The following is a 15,746-nucleotide window of genomic DNA, read 5'->3' as shown; positions in this document are numbered from 1 at the left end:
GAATGCATGGAAGGGCTGGGAACGGTGGCTCACCCCTGTAATCCCAGCACTCTGGGAGGCTGAGGCAGGTGGATCGTTTCAGCTCATGAGTTCAAGACCAGCCTGAGCAAGAGTGAGACCCCCCCCCCATTCGTCTCTAAAAATAGCTGGGTGTTTGTGGTGGGCGCCTGTACTCAGAACTACTTAAAAGGCCGAGGCAAGACAATGGCTTGAGCCCAACAATTTGAGGTTGCAGTGAGCTAGATGCTGTAGCACTCTACCAATGGCAACAAAGTGAGATACTCTGTCTCAAAAAAAAAAAAAAAAGCATGAAAAATGATGGAAGGGTATATAACAAATATTAATAGTTAGCTCACAAAGATTGTAAAATGGGAGTTGAGAGGGGCAAGACAGGGTGGTGGTGGTAAACAAAATGATAGTGTGGACTCCTCTCTGGTACTACTTTCATAAAATTTTTCGTGCTTTCTAAATAATCCACAATGAACTTGGATTTCTCATATATAAAAATCTACGCTAAAAAAAGGATACACAAACAAGACATGGAAAAAGCTAACAGATTTGATATGGATAAAGTTTCAAAACTCAATGCAACATTATAACTCCAGTATTCTAAAACTTTCTGAAAGGCAAGTCCTTTATTGAAGGTAGATGTCTTAAAATATATATCTAATGATACGGAATGGTGAATTGACAAACTAAGATTAATGTTGCCATAATTACTTCCCTCAAAGAAATACACCATTCCATGCAAAATCCTTAGGTGTCATATCCTGTGGTTTTAAATACTATCCATATAGTGATTCTTCATTTTTATTTTCTACCCTAAACTCTATACTCATACATACAACTGCCTACTCATGGTTTCTGTTGGGATAATAGGAATCTCAAAAATCATGATTTGATTCATATCCTCCAATTTGTTCCTCTATTGGTTTTCTGAATTCTTAGCTAATCATCATCTTTGCTTGTACCCCAAATTGGTCATCTCCTAATCCAATTTTAGCTTTACCTCTAAAATACATCCTAAATCTGATTTCTCCCCAGGACTACCATCCCAGTTCAGGCTCCCATCTCTCACCTGGATAGCTGCCAAGTCTCTCTTATCTTGCCTCATCAGTCCATTCTCCATCTACCAGAGGGATATGTCGCAAACCTTACCACACCCTTGCTTAAAACCCTCAAATGGTTTTTCACGGGATCAACAACTAAGCCTCTTACTGTGGGGCTTATAGCCCTAAATGGTCAGGCCCTTGCCAACCTCTAGAACCTCCTCACCTACCACTGCCCCACCACACTCACCGGACTCGTGTTACTGGCATTCTTTCTCAGCATATGATCATATTCCTGCTTTGGGGACTGGCTTAACTGTTCTCTTCATCTAGAATGAGCTATTCCTCAATCTTAGTGTGATCGCCTTATCATTTAAGGCTACAATTCTCCAATGATCCTATAAAATTGTGCCTCCTGTCCCTCTGTCACCATATTCTGCCTCATTTTCTTCATAGCTCCTGAAATTATTTTGTATTTCATTGCTGTTTTATATACTAGAATGTAATAAGCCCCAGAAGGCAATAACTTTGTCTCGCACTCCCATGTACACCCATTACCTAAAATAGTGACTGGCACAGGGCCTCTGATGAAAATATGTTGAATGAATGGCTGAAGAGTCATTTTCAATCACGCTTCCAGGGCATGAAAACAGTTGCTCCAACGCATTCATCCTTTGCAATGACAATCACTCCCACACACCAAAAAACCCCCAACTCCTTCCCATAAAAATTCTACCCCACACCTCTTTAGAATGTACTATTTTAAAAGTCTATGTCCTAGATCAGCTGTTGCAAAACAAACTCTGAGCCTCATACATGTAGTTTTTGTGCACATGCAGGACACATGTCCTCTTTGGAAATTTTTCTCACCTTTGAGTCAGCCCTGTGTGTGCTTCTTAACCTTTTATCTAAGTAAAACTGTGTTGGGGAGAGAATAAGCAAACCGCCTGGTGACATTTGCCTCCCGTGAACACACTCAGAGAGGATCTGGCTCAGTAACTTCCTTCCTTTGGAGGACCCTGACTCCCGCATAGGCTCTCTGCCTTCACTAAAAAAGCAGGTTTTTTATTTGCTACGAAAATAAGAGATTTAAGACCTGTTTCAATCAAACTTAGCAAATTAGTGTTCAGTGCCAGGGAGAAAAGGAAGCTTTCAGATAAAAATGAATAGCAACCAGATCAAAATGTCAAATAAAAAGTTCATAAACTTTGGATTTTGTCAAAACGAACCTTAGAATTCAAATATCAGTTTTTATGGTTTGAGCCATTAAAATCTTTTATAACCCTTCTAAAGACCATATAAATACGGATTTGTTTGTAGAGAATGATAATGTGGGCTCAACTTTTGTCTAAGAAATATAAATTATGACTTTCAGAAACTGTATGTAATCCAAACTGTTTCTTCTTCAAATTCTTTACTGCATTCACACGGAAAAGAAAATACTGATGAATTTTTTCTCTTTGTAAGGCGACTGTATTACAACATTGTAGAAGCAAGGTAAAACTTTAGGTGCAGATAATAAAATTTGGTACTCCTCAGGCATTATCTATAGAATAAGACCTCTAAACGATTTTAAATCAGGTGGCAATACTGTCAAATGTTAACACCATACATATGTATGTGTATGTAAATGTATACGTATACATACTACGGGGAGGGAGAGGTGTGGAGAAGGGTGACAAGGAAAGAATGAAAATGGATACTAATCGAAGCAAACCTTCCCTTGAATTAATTATTTCATTATGAAGATGTGTTCCAACTTCTCAAGACGTTCCTGGTTTGTATTAAAACACTTCAAAAAGACCATAAAAACTCAAATTTAGTTGACAGGTTACAAGAAGATTCAGAAAAGGACACAGTGAATATAGACTTAGGTGCAGTTTCATGCTGGTGATTTTTCTTTTTTTAAAACGTAAGCCACTGATATTTAAAGAAAAAAATTTAAACCAAAAGTTGCATATTGATATTATACACAAACTGAAACATAGGTGACTTTTAGCACACTGTATACATGCTTACATAAACTCAAATAGTTACACATTTAAAACAATTTCCATTTAACATATGAAAGTTCCAAAATACATAAGAGCATTGATACTTCCTGTAAAATTACAATTAAAACATCAATTTGCTACAAGCATATAAAAACATCAAGTGCTTTCTTGGAGTTTCAAGTTTCCTCTCTAAAACATCATCTTGCTCGCGTATATATAGACCTTCCCCAATAATCAGTATGGACTTTTTTTCTCAAGAGGTTTATTTTCCAGGTACATTGTAAGTTCAAGAAAACGGACCCAACAATTATGCAATATAATTATGTCATAATAACTTAATTGCACATAATGCTTTAAAGTAGGTTTGGATGAAGTTCTCAAACACTTTGGTATACGTTCTTTAGGGACTTCTATTAGAAATAACATAACTTACAAGTCCCTTCAATCCCCATTTTGCTTTAAAATGGACAAGTCTTTGGTTAAAGTTCTACATTTTGGGCAATAATTATCATCCATTAAAATGGTCCCCATAAAGCCAATAAACAGTACTGATGTATTCCTAGTTCACAAGACTTCATTTAACCTGTTTCTGGTGAAGTGGGAGGCTATAGATATTAATTTACTATAATATGTATTTGATAGTTTCAATGTTTTACTTATAAGCAGAGAAATCAATAGGTTTATTATTTCTCTGTTAATTTTCCATTATAACCTAAACTGTACAGTAATTTGCAGTAACTATTGATATTTCCACAGTATATGTGATTATGATTGGAAAGATGTAGACTAAAGCATTGAATTTAGAGCTAGCTTGTTCTGCTAAGTCAGTATTAGACTGTACAGTAAATCTGCATTAACTGTAGTAGGTTGTCAGTTAATGCTTATTTAAAAACCCCAAACCATTCCATTTATAAGAGAAATTGTTGCAAATGTATAAAACAGCAGATATACAAGGAGAACACCAAACATACTTTATTAGCACAAAAAAGCAGCCATAACAAGGCACAGCAAGCAGAAACATACATTAGCAGTCAAAAGGTTAGTGTTGCATACAAATATAGTTTTTCTTTTTTGTAGTCTTGGCAATAGCCATAGGGATGTAAAATAACATTCTGTAGCAGCAGGTAAGGAAACTATGGAGCACTCACCAGTGGTACAGAGCACATTAACAAAAAGACACAAGAATGGATTTGGCTACTTTAGTGCAAAATGTCTAAGACAGAACTGGAGATTCAGTTCAAATACTAAGAAGCAAACACTAGAACTGGATATAACTTCCAAAAGAGCTCACTCAAGTAGTATTACGTATTATTCTAAGTGACAAAAAGGTGCTAATTAAAGTTATTTACAGATACAATGGTTGTACAGTACCTTTTAAATCTGCAATTTAGGTTTCAGATTTTCCATTAAGAATTCACTGCACTGAAATTCTATAAATTATACTTAAGCAATTCAGCTATAAAGAGTTTACAACAGAGAGATAAATACTGCCATCCAAATTATTAATTACAGTTTAATAATACTCTCACCATTAGCAACCATGGTAGTTACTACTATCTTGATTTGTTTGGGCATCTTCTAGTCTCATTTTCTTCATGGTTCACAAACTCATGATGGGCACAGGAAAAGATCCAACTTTTATGAAATGATTAGACTGCACATGTCAACTTAAAAATATCACACACAAGACACTACGTTGCAGCAGCTATTCAAATATCTGTTTTAAGTTAAAGCACTCATTAAAAAATGAATACCTAGGGCCTTTGAATAAAATTCTACTACTAACTTTGTAAATCTGAGATTTTAAGAACGACTACTTAGAAAACCTGGTATTATTTAACAGTACCTTTTGCAGAAGAGAAAGGAGTCTGACTATAAACTACATCAACACTTACATGAACTGCACTATGCCCTTATGGCCAGAAAATTGCATTTTTTTCTAAAAGGAAGGCAGTCTTTTATAATATTTTTGGACTTCCAAAGCTTGATTTACAGTAACTACAAGCATCACTACTTCTGGAAGGTTATAGAAAAACTCTTAGAAAAAAATAATTTCAAACATTAGTCACACTGTTGAAATACTCATCCAATATTAATAATTTGTTCTTCAGTAAGAAATAGAATTCTTTGTAGCAAATGCCCCAGAGTTGCCTCACTCAGTTACTACAGCCATTAGAAACCCAACTGTTAGCTAAATCGGCAAAATGTTTTTGTAGTCTTGCTGAACACCTGTAGCTCTAACCTAGTCTAGTTGTCCAATAGGCACCACGTTTATCTGAATAAGTAACAGCAGGCTGCATCTGACAGATACTAACACTAAGCTTACATACGGTATGGAAACCTAGCACTGCAGGTGTGCTTCTATAGGTGTACTGTCTGATGCACATGAAAGCAGACTTCGTCAAAACCCACTGGGGACAGGAGCATTTACTTGGCCTTGACTGGTTCTCTTTCTAACCAGCGAACTCTAACTTTTTGTTTATAATGATACTCTTTTAAAAAATCCTGTAACATTGATGGTAAAGGGAGCCCATCGATTCCATCATATGTAGTGCACCTGCAGATTACTGCACGACAGATATACTGCAGGCTGAATGGAAAAGTCCTATTGAGTGATATAGTAAGCAATGGTTCAAAAAACATGCAAGAACTGGGATCTTTATAATGTTCTAAAAGTCCTGTTACAGTGGAGGAGTGAAATACACACGGATCATGTGCATCAAAACTAAAGTTGTGATTCCACTGTTCGATGCGGGCATGCAGGGATCTGTTGTAGCGGCGGAAGCTCACAGAGAAGAGGTAGTCCTCCTGCGCAGAGTCCCTGAGCAAAAATGTGCCTTCAGGCTTCCCTTCGAGAAGGGCTTCTGCTTCGTAACGGTCCATCACTCCCCAGTAACAGGGATTCCCTGTAATCTGAAGCAAATCTGGCACAAGGCAGTGTATGTAATCAATCTGTGTGTGGACTTTCCAAGCTCCCTGTCTGCTAACATGGGCATGGCTGTCTCCAGATACCTGACGCTGCTTCTGCCTCCGTGACTGCAAACACAGGGTGGTTGTATCCTCTTCCGAGTCACAGTTAGCTTGTGGAAGCGCAGAACTGTCCCCGCTTATTTCAGTCATTCCAGGAGCTAACTTTGGTCCCAGTTTGTATAATGGATTAACCTGTGCAGTAGCTTCAAATGTATGTATTTGTGCATTGGGAGGGGGATCAACCCCTTCTTCAATACTAAGCCGTCTTCTCTCTCTAAGCCTATCTTCCTCATCTTCTGTAGATACCAAAGACGGATCAAAAGTATCAAAAAATGTTGAATGTGGGCTCACAGGAGCTGTATGTTGTTTAATCAAATGCCATTTTTGGGCTAAATCTGAGCCAGCAGGAAAAGGGCATTTCTCAAGCATTAATTCAGAAAGGTGTATTTTTCTTCTATTGGAAAAGAGAGGCTTTGACTGCTTGTTATAAGTTCTCATGGGAAAACACAAGCCCACAGTATCCTGCAACCTCTGTCTGAGAGAGCGACTTCCTACAGTTCTGTTGGAAACACTGTCCATGTCATGTACAGAGCTTACACCATAGCGTCTCTCTCTCCTTTGAAGTCCACTTCGAGTTCTACCAAACTTTTTATCAGTATCCAATGAACTTTGGGTCTTTGTAGAACAGGAATGCTTTTTCTTTCCACCCCATGGAGCATGTCGAGAGTAGGAATCTCTTCGTGCAAGTCTTGTTCCTGGGGTAACACAAGAATCATTATCCTTTTCGATGCTTATTTCAACAATTTGAGGGATTTCAGTGGCACAATTTTGGTTTCTCCTTGAAGAATTCTTCGAAGGGCTTAATCCTAATTGTAAGGCAACATTTTCTCTTAAGGGACTGCTTTGCTGCTGAGGAGCCAAGTCTCCTATACTGATGTTTTTCTCTTTGACAGACAAACATCTGTTGGAGTTCATGTCCACATTTTCACTACGGCCTCCTCCCTCATGACTGAAGAGATTCTGACACCTGTATTTGAAGTTATTCCACATTTTTCTCACTTTATCCATTGATTATAAGATCTAAAGACAAAATAGGAAAAAAAGAAAAATCATTTAATAAAAGTGGCATGTGAAGATAGGAAAGTCAGTCCCCACTCCCCTTCTCATTGGGAATCTGAGTGATCCTGTTCAAGAATTCCCCTCACGCTACTCTGCTCAGTGATGAGGCAAACTTTCTGTCTGGCAGGAGTAAGGCCACCAGGTCCTGTGATGTCACTAACCTTGTTCAAGCCAGTCCTCGTTTCCCATTTTCTTTCAGGTAGAATACTTCCTCAGGTGAAAGGAAATAAACCCTCTTAATTAAACTCTGGTTTCTTTTTCCTGTGCAGATTTTCCAATTTCATTATCACATTGATTCTGTTTCCTTACTTTGAATATATATTTCAAGGACAAAGTACGCTCTGTATGTAAAATACACCTATATTCAATTTTTAAAAAGTTTTAGGCTGGTTCACATTTGTGTAACACATTAAAATTAGTCCAAAAACCTTTATGTAGTGACCGTGTATGCAATTTCACTTATCAAGCCCTTTCCTGCTATTCGAAAGTATACAAGTTGGAGGTGAAGGAAGATGGCTGACTAGAGGCACCTTTCACTAGAGGCTCCTGTCCAGAGGAAGAGACACTGGACACAAGTGGAGTCAGTGAAGCTGAAGAGGGGAGCTGAGCTAAGAAAGAACATAGACAAGTGCACATCATCTCTCCAGAGGCAAGCTGTGACTCCAAGGAAGGATCTAAGAAAACAAATTCCAGGTACAAAGCCCATCGCCAAAAGGACAAGAGAGACCCTTCCACCACGCGGGAGGCTCACTATGGGCTCTCTGCAAGCCAGCAGGGAACAGACCTCTCATTTTACCTCACGGGAGAGAACTGCTATACATTGGGCCGCCCTCTCCAAGGAGGTCTTGTGAGCCTAGGCATCATCCTGCCTGGCATAAAATCGAACAAATATTTTACCCATAATTCTGAACTCCCAGTCCATCCTTCCCCACTTGCCTGTCAGTCTGAAGGTCTGTCCCCTGCAGACCCCAGGGTTTGGCAATTCCCTGAGAAGCCTGGACATCATGTGGGCCACCAGGCAGCAGTGTGGAAACAGTGTCTCAAGTGGAAACGGGGGCTTAGGGAGAGAGGAACATGTGGGAGAGAGATGTGCTGTGCCAGTACGCAGAGACACTGACACCCCTGATCAGACTTTGGTGGCTATCTTTTCTGACTTAGTGGCTCACCAGAGGGGATCAGGCTCCATCCCCTGGGGTCTGTGGGAAGGAACTAATTATAGATTTCTATTATCAGGCCACTAGCGACCCTTGGAACTCTCCCTACTGAGCAGTGATTGTACTGCACAGGACAATCTGATTAGATCTCTCAACCTGGGCTGTCCACCTAGGGACTCTCTGAGGTTGAGCAGTAGTTGTTTTGTAGTGAGGAAGGACTGATTCTCCTCCTCTAGCTGTCGCTGGTCAGAGGCAGGGCACCACAGTTGCTTGTTATCTCTCCCCAGCTGAGATTTCTGCCTAATACTACAACTCCTCAGAACTGGGTAGAGTCAAGACAGAGCCAGCTTGCACCAAGCAAGTCCTCAGAGTCTCTGGCTGCAGCTCTGAAAGGGACCTTAGTAAGGCTGTAGGAGAAAAGCCACAATCACAATCATTGGTAAAGGGCTGGTTAACTCCACTTCACCAATCCAATCTCACCCTACCAATTTTAATTGCCAAATTGTGGATAATACTCATGGGGCAGAACTGGAGGAAGAACGCTGGCAACATGAATAATCAGAGTAGATCAACTCCTCCACGGAATGACAAAGGATACAACAGAGGATGTCATTCATAGACAAATGGCTGAATTATCAGACATAGAATTCAGAACATGCATGGCAAATAAGATGAACAGAATGGAGGAAAAGATGGAAATAGAAACCCAAAGAGTAGCTCAAAAGTTGGCTCGCGACATTAATGAATTCAATGACAAATTCACCAAGGATATGAATATAATGAGAAAAGATATAGCAGAGCTCAAGGAAGTGAAAAAGTTAATCGAGGAGCTTCTAAATACAGTAGAATCTCTCAGAGTTGAGCAGGCAGAAGAAAGGAGCTCAAAAATTGAAGACAAGACTTTTGAATGATCCCAAGCATTCAAAGAGACAGAAAAATGGAAAACAAGAATAGAACATTCCCTGAGAGAGTTGTGGGATGAATCCAAAAGATCAAACATCTGACTTACAGGAATTCCTGAAGGAGAAGAGGATGATTCCAAAGGCACAGATGCTCTACTCTAAGATATTATGGAGAAAGATTTCTCAAGCATTGCAAGAGATACAGAAATTCAGATAGTAGATAGTTTCAGAACCCCAGCAAAACTCAATCCAAATAAAACACCTCTTAGACACATGGTAATTAACTTTGCCAAAGTTAATATGAAGGAGAAAATCCTGCAAGCAGCCAGATGTAAGAAAAGCATTACCTAGAAAGAGAGAAATATTAGAATGCCTGCAGATCTTTTAGCTGAAACTTTTTTTTTTGCAGTTTTTGAACGGGGCCAGTTTGAACCCTCCATCTCCGGTATATGGGGCTGGCACCCTATTCTTTTGAGCCACAGGTGCTGCCCATCAGCTGAAACTTTTCAAGTCATAAGAGGATGATCACTGACCTTTAATCTTCTAAAACAAAACAACTTTAAGCCCAGGATCCTGTATCCAGCTACACTGAGTTTCATTTGTGATGGAGAAATCAAATGCTTTACTGACATTCACATGTTGAGGAAATTTGCCATAACTAAATCATCTCTCCAGGAAATACATACCCATTTCCATAATGACCAGCACAACGGTCTACCACCAAAGTGAACTTACCCAGGATTTATTGTACAAAACCTAACTTCTGCAATGGTGAAAGGATTAAAAATATGCACTGGACCTTTGAAAAACATGATGGCCAAAACACTACTATACTCATCAATTCTCTCAATTAATTAATGTGAATGGCTTAATTGTCCTCTAAAGAGGTTGTCTGACTGGATACAAAAACTCAGGCCAGGTATCTGTTGCCTTCAAGAGACTCATCTTACCTAAAGGATAAAAAAAGACTCAGGGTGAAGGAATGGACATCTATAATACAGGCAAATGGAAATCAGAAAAAAGCAGGGGTTACAATTTTATTTGCAGGTACAATAGGATTTAAACCAACAAAGATAAGGAAAGAGACAAGGATGGCTACTACATATCTGTCAAGGGAAACACTCTTTATGAAGAGATTTCAATAATTAACATTTATGCACCATACCTGAATGCTCCTCAATTAATAAAGCAAATCCTAACAGATATGAACAATTTCTTATCTTCCTGTACTATAATAGTTGGAGATTTTAACACCCCTTTGTCAGTTCTGGATAGATCCTCCAAGAAGAAACTATTAAATAAAGAAATAATAGACTTTAGCTGGCTGTTGTGGTGGGTGCCTATAGTCCCAGCTACTTGGGAGGCTGAGGCAAAGGAATTGCCTAAGCCCAGGAGTTGAAGGTTGCTGTGAGCTGTGTGATGCCATGGCACTCTACCATGGGTGATAAAGTGAAACTCTGTCTCTACAAAAAAAAAAAAAAAAAGAAATAATAGATTTAAACTTGACCCTAGAACAAATGGACTTAACAGACATCTACAGACTATTTCATCCTAATAAAACTGAATACACATTCTTCTCATCAGCCCATGTATCTTCCTGGACCATTATGGAATAAAAGTTGAACCCAACAGCAACAGAGTCATGAAAACTAAAAAACCTTAGGCTGAATGATACTGGTGAAAAATGAGATTAAGAAGGAAATCATCAAAGTTTTGGAACAAAATGATAATGAAGACACAAATTATCAAAACCTGTGGGATACTGCAAAGGCAGTCCTAAGAGGGAAACTTATAGCATTAGAAGCCTTCATTAAGAAAACAGAAAGAAAAAAAGTCAACAACTTAATGGGTCATCTCAAGTAACTGGAAAAGGAAGAACAATCCAACCCCCAAACCAGCAGAAGTAATAACCAAAATTAGGCAGAATTAAATGAAATTAAAAACAAAAGAATCATTCAGAAGATCAATGAAGCAAAAAGTTGGTTCTTTGAAAAGATTAATAAAATTGATAAACCTTTGGCCAGCCTAACCAGAAGCAGAAAAGTAACATCACTAATAATGTTAATCAGAAATAATAAAGGAGAAATAACAACAGATACTACAGAAATTCAAAAAAAAAAAAAATCCTTAATGGTTACTACGAAAAACTCTATTCTCAAAAATAGAGAATAAAAAAAAATCTGGAGGAAATGGACCAATACCTGGAAGCATGCCAATTGCCTAGACTCAACCAGAAAGAATTAGAAATTTCGAATAGACCTATATCAAACCCTGAGATAGTGTCAAACTACACAAAATCTCCCCTCAAAAGAGAAGTCTGGGACCAGATGGTTTCACATCAGAATTCTTCCAAACCTTCAAAGAGGAACTAGTACCTATATTACATAACCTTTTCCTAAACATAGAAAAAGAAAAAGAAGGAATCCTTCCCAACAAATTCTATGAAGCAAATAACATCTGGATCTCCAAACCAGGAAAGGACCTGACAAAGAAAAAACTATAGGCCAATATCATTAATGAATACTGATGCAAAATATTCAATTAGAGCTAGCAAACAGAATTTAACAACACATCAAAAAAATTATACACCACAACCAAGTTGGTTTTTTCCCAGGGTTACAAGATTGATTCAACATACATAAATCTATGAATATAATACACCACATATATAAAATAAAAAACAAAGACCATATGACTCTACCAATTGATGCAGAAAAAGCTTTTGATAATATCCAGCATTCTTTCATGATTAGAATACTTAAAAAAATAGGCTTAGATGGGACATTTCTTAAATGGACAGAGGCCATCTACAGCAAACTGACAGCCAGTATCATGTTGAATGGAGTAAAACTGAAAACATTTCCACTCAGATCTGGAATTAGACAAGGATGCCCATTGTTACTACTAGCTATTCAATATAGTTCTGGACGTCTAGCCATTGCAATCAGGCAAGGGGATCAAGGGTATCCAAATAAGATCAGGAAATCAAACTCTCACTCAACTACAAAGCTCTTAGAAGTGATCAAGGAATATAGCAGAGTCTCAGGATACAAAATCAATACTTAAAAATTAGTAGCTTTTATATACACCAACAATAGTCAAGCCAAAAATACAGTCAAGGACTTTATTCCTTTTACCGTAGTGCCAAAGAAGATGAAATACCAGGGAATTTATCTAACAAAGAACGTGAAAGAGCTCTATAATGTGAATTATGAAACCTGGAGAAAAGAAATAGTTAAAGATGTTAACAAATGAAAAAACCAGGCTCGTGGCTAGGATGAAATCAACATTGTTAAACTGTCTATACTACCCAAAGCATCTACATATTTAATGCAATACCTATCAAAACACTAATGTCATACTTTAAAGAACTTGAAAAAATAGTATGTTATTTTATATGGAATCAGAAAAAACCTCTACTAGCCAATACATTACTTAGAAATAAAAACAATATATATTAACCAGTGATGTACGTGTTCCTAATTCTATATGAAACCAGCACATTGTACCCTATAAATACATTAGTGTATACATGATCTATGTGTATATGATTTAATAAAAAAAATAGAAATAAAAACAAATCAGGAGGCATCACATTATCAGACTTCAGGTTATTCTACAAATCTACAGTGATCAAAACAGGGCTGGCCTCCCATAGCTCAATGGTCAGAGGTCAGAGTGCTGGCCCTGTGTACTGGGGAACCTGGCCCAGGCCTGCTAAACCAAGTAAAATAAAAAAAACAGAACAGCATGATACTGACACAAAAATAGAGATATAGATATACGGAACAGAATAGAGAATCTAGAGATGAACCCAGCCCCATATAATCATTTGATCTTTGATAAGCCTAACAAAAACATGCACTGGGGAAAAGATTCCCTGTTTAACAAATGGTTAACTGGTTAGCAATCTGTAGAAGACTGAAAATAGACCCTCACCTTTCACCACTAACAAAAATTGATTCTCACTGGATAAAAGATTTAAACTTAAGACATGAAACTATAAAAATACTAGAAGAGAGTGCAGGGAAAACACTTGAAAATACTGGCCTGGGCAAATATTTTATGAAGAGGACGCTCCTGGTAAGCGAAGCAACACCAAAAATCTATTACTGGGATTTGATCAAGGTAAAAAGCTTTTGCACAGCTAAGGGTGCTTTGAGTAAAGTAAACAGCCTTCAGAATGGGAGAAGATTTTTGCAGGTTATAATTCTAACAAAGGTCTATAACTAGAATCTACAGAGAACTCAAATTAATCAATAAGAAAAGAAAAACAACCCCATTTCTTTGTGGGAAAGGGACTTGAACAGGAATATCTCTGAAGATGACAGGCAAATAGCCAACAAACACATGGAAAAGAAATGCTCATCTTTTTTTTTTTTTTACACTAAGACAGTTTTACTTTGTCACCCTTGATAGAGTGTTGGGGTGCCATAGCTCATGGCAACCTCTAACTCTTGGGCTCAAGCGATTTTCTTGCCTGAGCCTCCTTAATAGCTGGGACTACAGGTACCTGCCACAACGCCTGGTTATTTTTGTTTGTTTGTTTAGCAGGCAGGCTGGGTTCAAACCCACCAGCCTTGGAGCATGTGGCCAGCGCCCTAATCACTGAGCTATGGGCACCCAGCCAAAATGCTCACCATCTTTAATCATCAGAGAAGTGCAAATCAAAACCACTTTGAGATATATCATGTAACTCCAGTAAGATTAACCCACAAAAATCCCAAAACTGCAGATGTTGGCATGGTTGTGACGAGAAGGGAACACTTCTACATTGCTGGTGGGATTGCAAACTAATACAGCCTTTCTGGAAAGAAGTATAGAGAATTCTCAAGAAACTAAAAGTTGACTTACTGCCTGATCCTGCAATTTCATTACTAGATATCTACCCAGATGAACAAAAATCATTTTACAACAAAGACACTTGCACTGGAATGTTTATTGCAGCCCAATTCATAACTGCAAGTCGTGGAAGCAGCCCAAATGCCCATCAGCCCATGGATTAACAAATTGTGGTATATGTAGACCATGGAATACTATTCAGCCATATAAAAGGACGGAGACTTTACATCTTTTACATTTACCTGGATGGAGCTGAACATATTCCTCTTAGTAAAGTATCTCAGGAATGAGAAAAAAAGTATCTAATGTACTCCATACTATTAGGAAACTAATATATACACTTACAATGTTCATGCAAATAATAAAACACAAATATAGACCAGAAAGAAGGGAGAGGAGGGAGAAGGGAAAGGAGGGGGTGGGCAAATGGAGAGAGGGTGTTTCGTGTGATCACACTTAATGCAGGGGTACATTTCAAAGCAACTAGAGTATATTATAAATGTGTTACCACAAAAAATAAGTGAGGTGATGGTTATGTTAATGAGTTCCACATTGTATAGCAAATCATTCCACTGTACTCCATAAATGAATACAGTTGTGATTTAATAAAAATTAAATTAAAAAAATAACTTTTTCATAAATGCTCTATCCTACTTCTCATTCCCAACATGGCACATTTAAAATTTTCTCATTGTTCTTCATAATAAAAAAAAAGAAGTGAAAAAAAATAAAGCTTACGAGTTCATCACTTATAAAAACCCACATTTCCCCCCCCCATCTCTCAATGTATCAAAATTTTATCTGTGATTTTGAAAAAGCAGTTTGAATAGAAAGGAAAATAGGAATAATGAGAATAAAATACTTAATTCAGCTTCCTAATTCTTAATCCTGGAAGTCTTTGGAAATAACACAGTAAAGTAAAAAATACTGTAATATTTCTACAATACTGTAGTAATTAACAAATCAAAAATATGTAATTTGGCATCTTTATTCTTGTTCCGTAAAAGAAAAAAAAAATCTAAAGCAGATTATGGCACTTTACAAATACATTTTGAAAAGCCTATATTGACAAGTATACTACCCAATTCAGTAACCTGAAACCCAACAATAGAAGTGTGAAAACTTAAAACTTAAAATTCAATGGGTTTTGTCACATCATAATAACAAAAGCTTTCCTCAAATGGTTTCTTTCTATTTTGCCATTTAATAAATATGGCAATTTTAACTTTTTTCTTAATGTTCTATTCTTAAGTATCATCTCATTCACTATTCATAAGTTTGGCATCAATTTTGAAAAATGGTTTAAGTATTCTTTAATAGTAAAAGTCATTAGGTGTATATTTCCGTAACTTTGACTAATCTCTTTGTCATAAGGACTCGCATTTTCATAAAGTTGATCTCGGTCAAGAGAACAATACAGAATAAACTTTCTTTAAATAAATTATTTATCTTCTCATCATTTTCTTATAAAAAGGGCTCTTAGGGCTTGGCACCTGTAGTTCAAGCAGCTAAAGTGCGAGGCATATACACCAGAGCTGGTGGGTTCGAATCCAGCCCAGGCCCTCCAAACAACAACAACAACAACAACAACAATAACCAAAAAATAGACAGGTGTTGTGACGGGCACCTGTAGTCCCAGCTACTTGGGAGGCTGAGGCAAGAGAATCGCTTAAGCCCAGGAGTTGGAGGTTGCTGTGAGCTGTGATGCCACAGCAC

At 37.7% G+C, this 15,746-nt stretch overlaps 1 protein-coding gene across 1 annotated transcript in view; it reads right to left on the bottom strand.

The window, feature by feature from the left end:
• Window positions 1-2,924: 2,924 nt before the first annotated feature.
• SOCS5 (suppressor of cytokine signaling 5) overlaps window positions 2,925-15,746 on the bottom strand; it is a 73,300-nt gene continuing 60,478 nt past the window's right edge. Inside the window, exon 2 of the mRNA XM_003787891.3 lies at window positions 2,925-7,093. Coding sequence (XP_003787939.1) covers window positions 5,471-7,081 — 1,611 coding nt within the window. The 5' untranslated portion in view covers window positions 7,082-7,093 and the 3' untranslated portion in view covers window positions 2,925-5,470. The remainder of the gene's footprint in view (window positions 7,094-15,746) is intronic.

This window comes from Otolemur garnettii, unplaced genomic scaffold (assembly GCF_000181295.1).
Source record: "Otolemur garnettii isolate 467f Iridium unplaced genomic scaffold, OtoGar3 scaffold00024, whole genome shotgun sequence".
Taxonomy (NCBI): Eukaryota; Metazoa; Chordata; class Mammalia; order Primates; family Galagidae; genus Otolemur; species Otolemur garnettii.
Note: the sequence above shows the minus strand (reverse complement) of the source record. Positions and strands in the feature narration are given on the sequence as shown.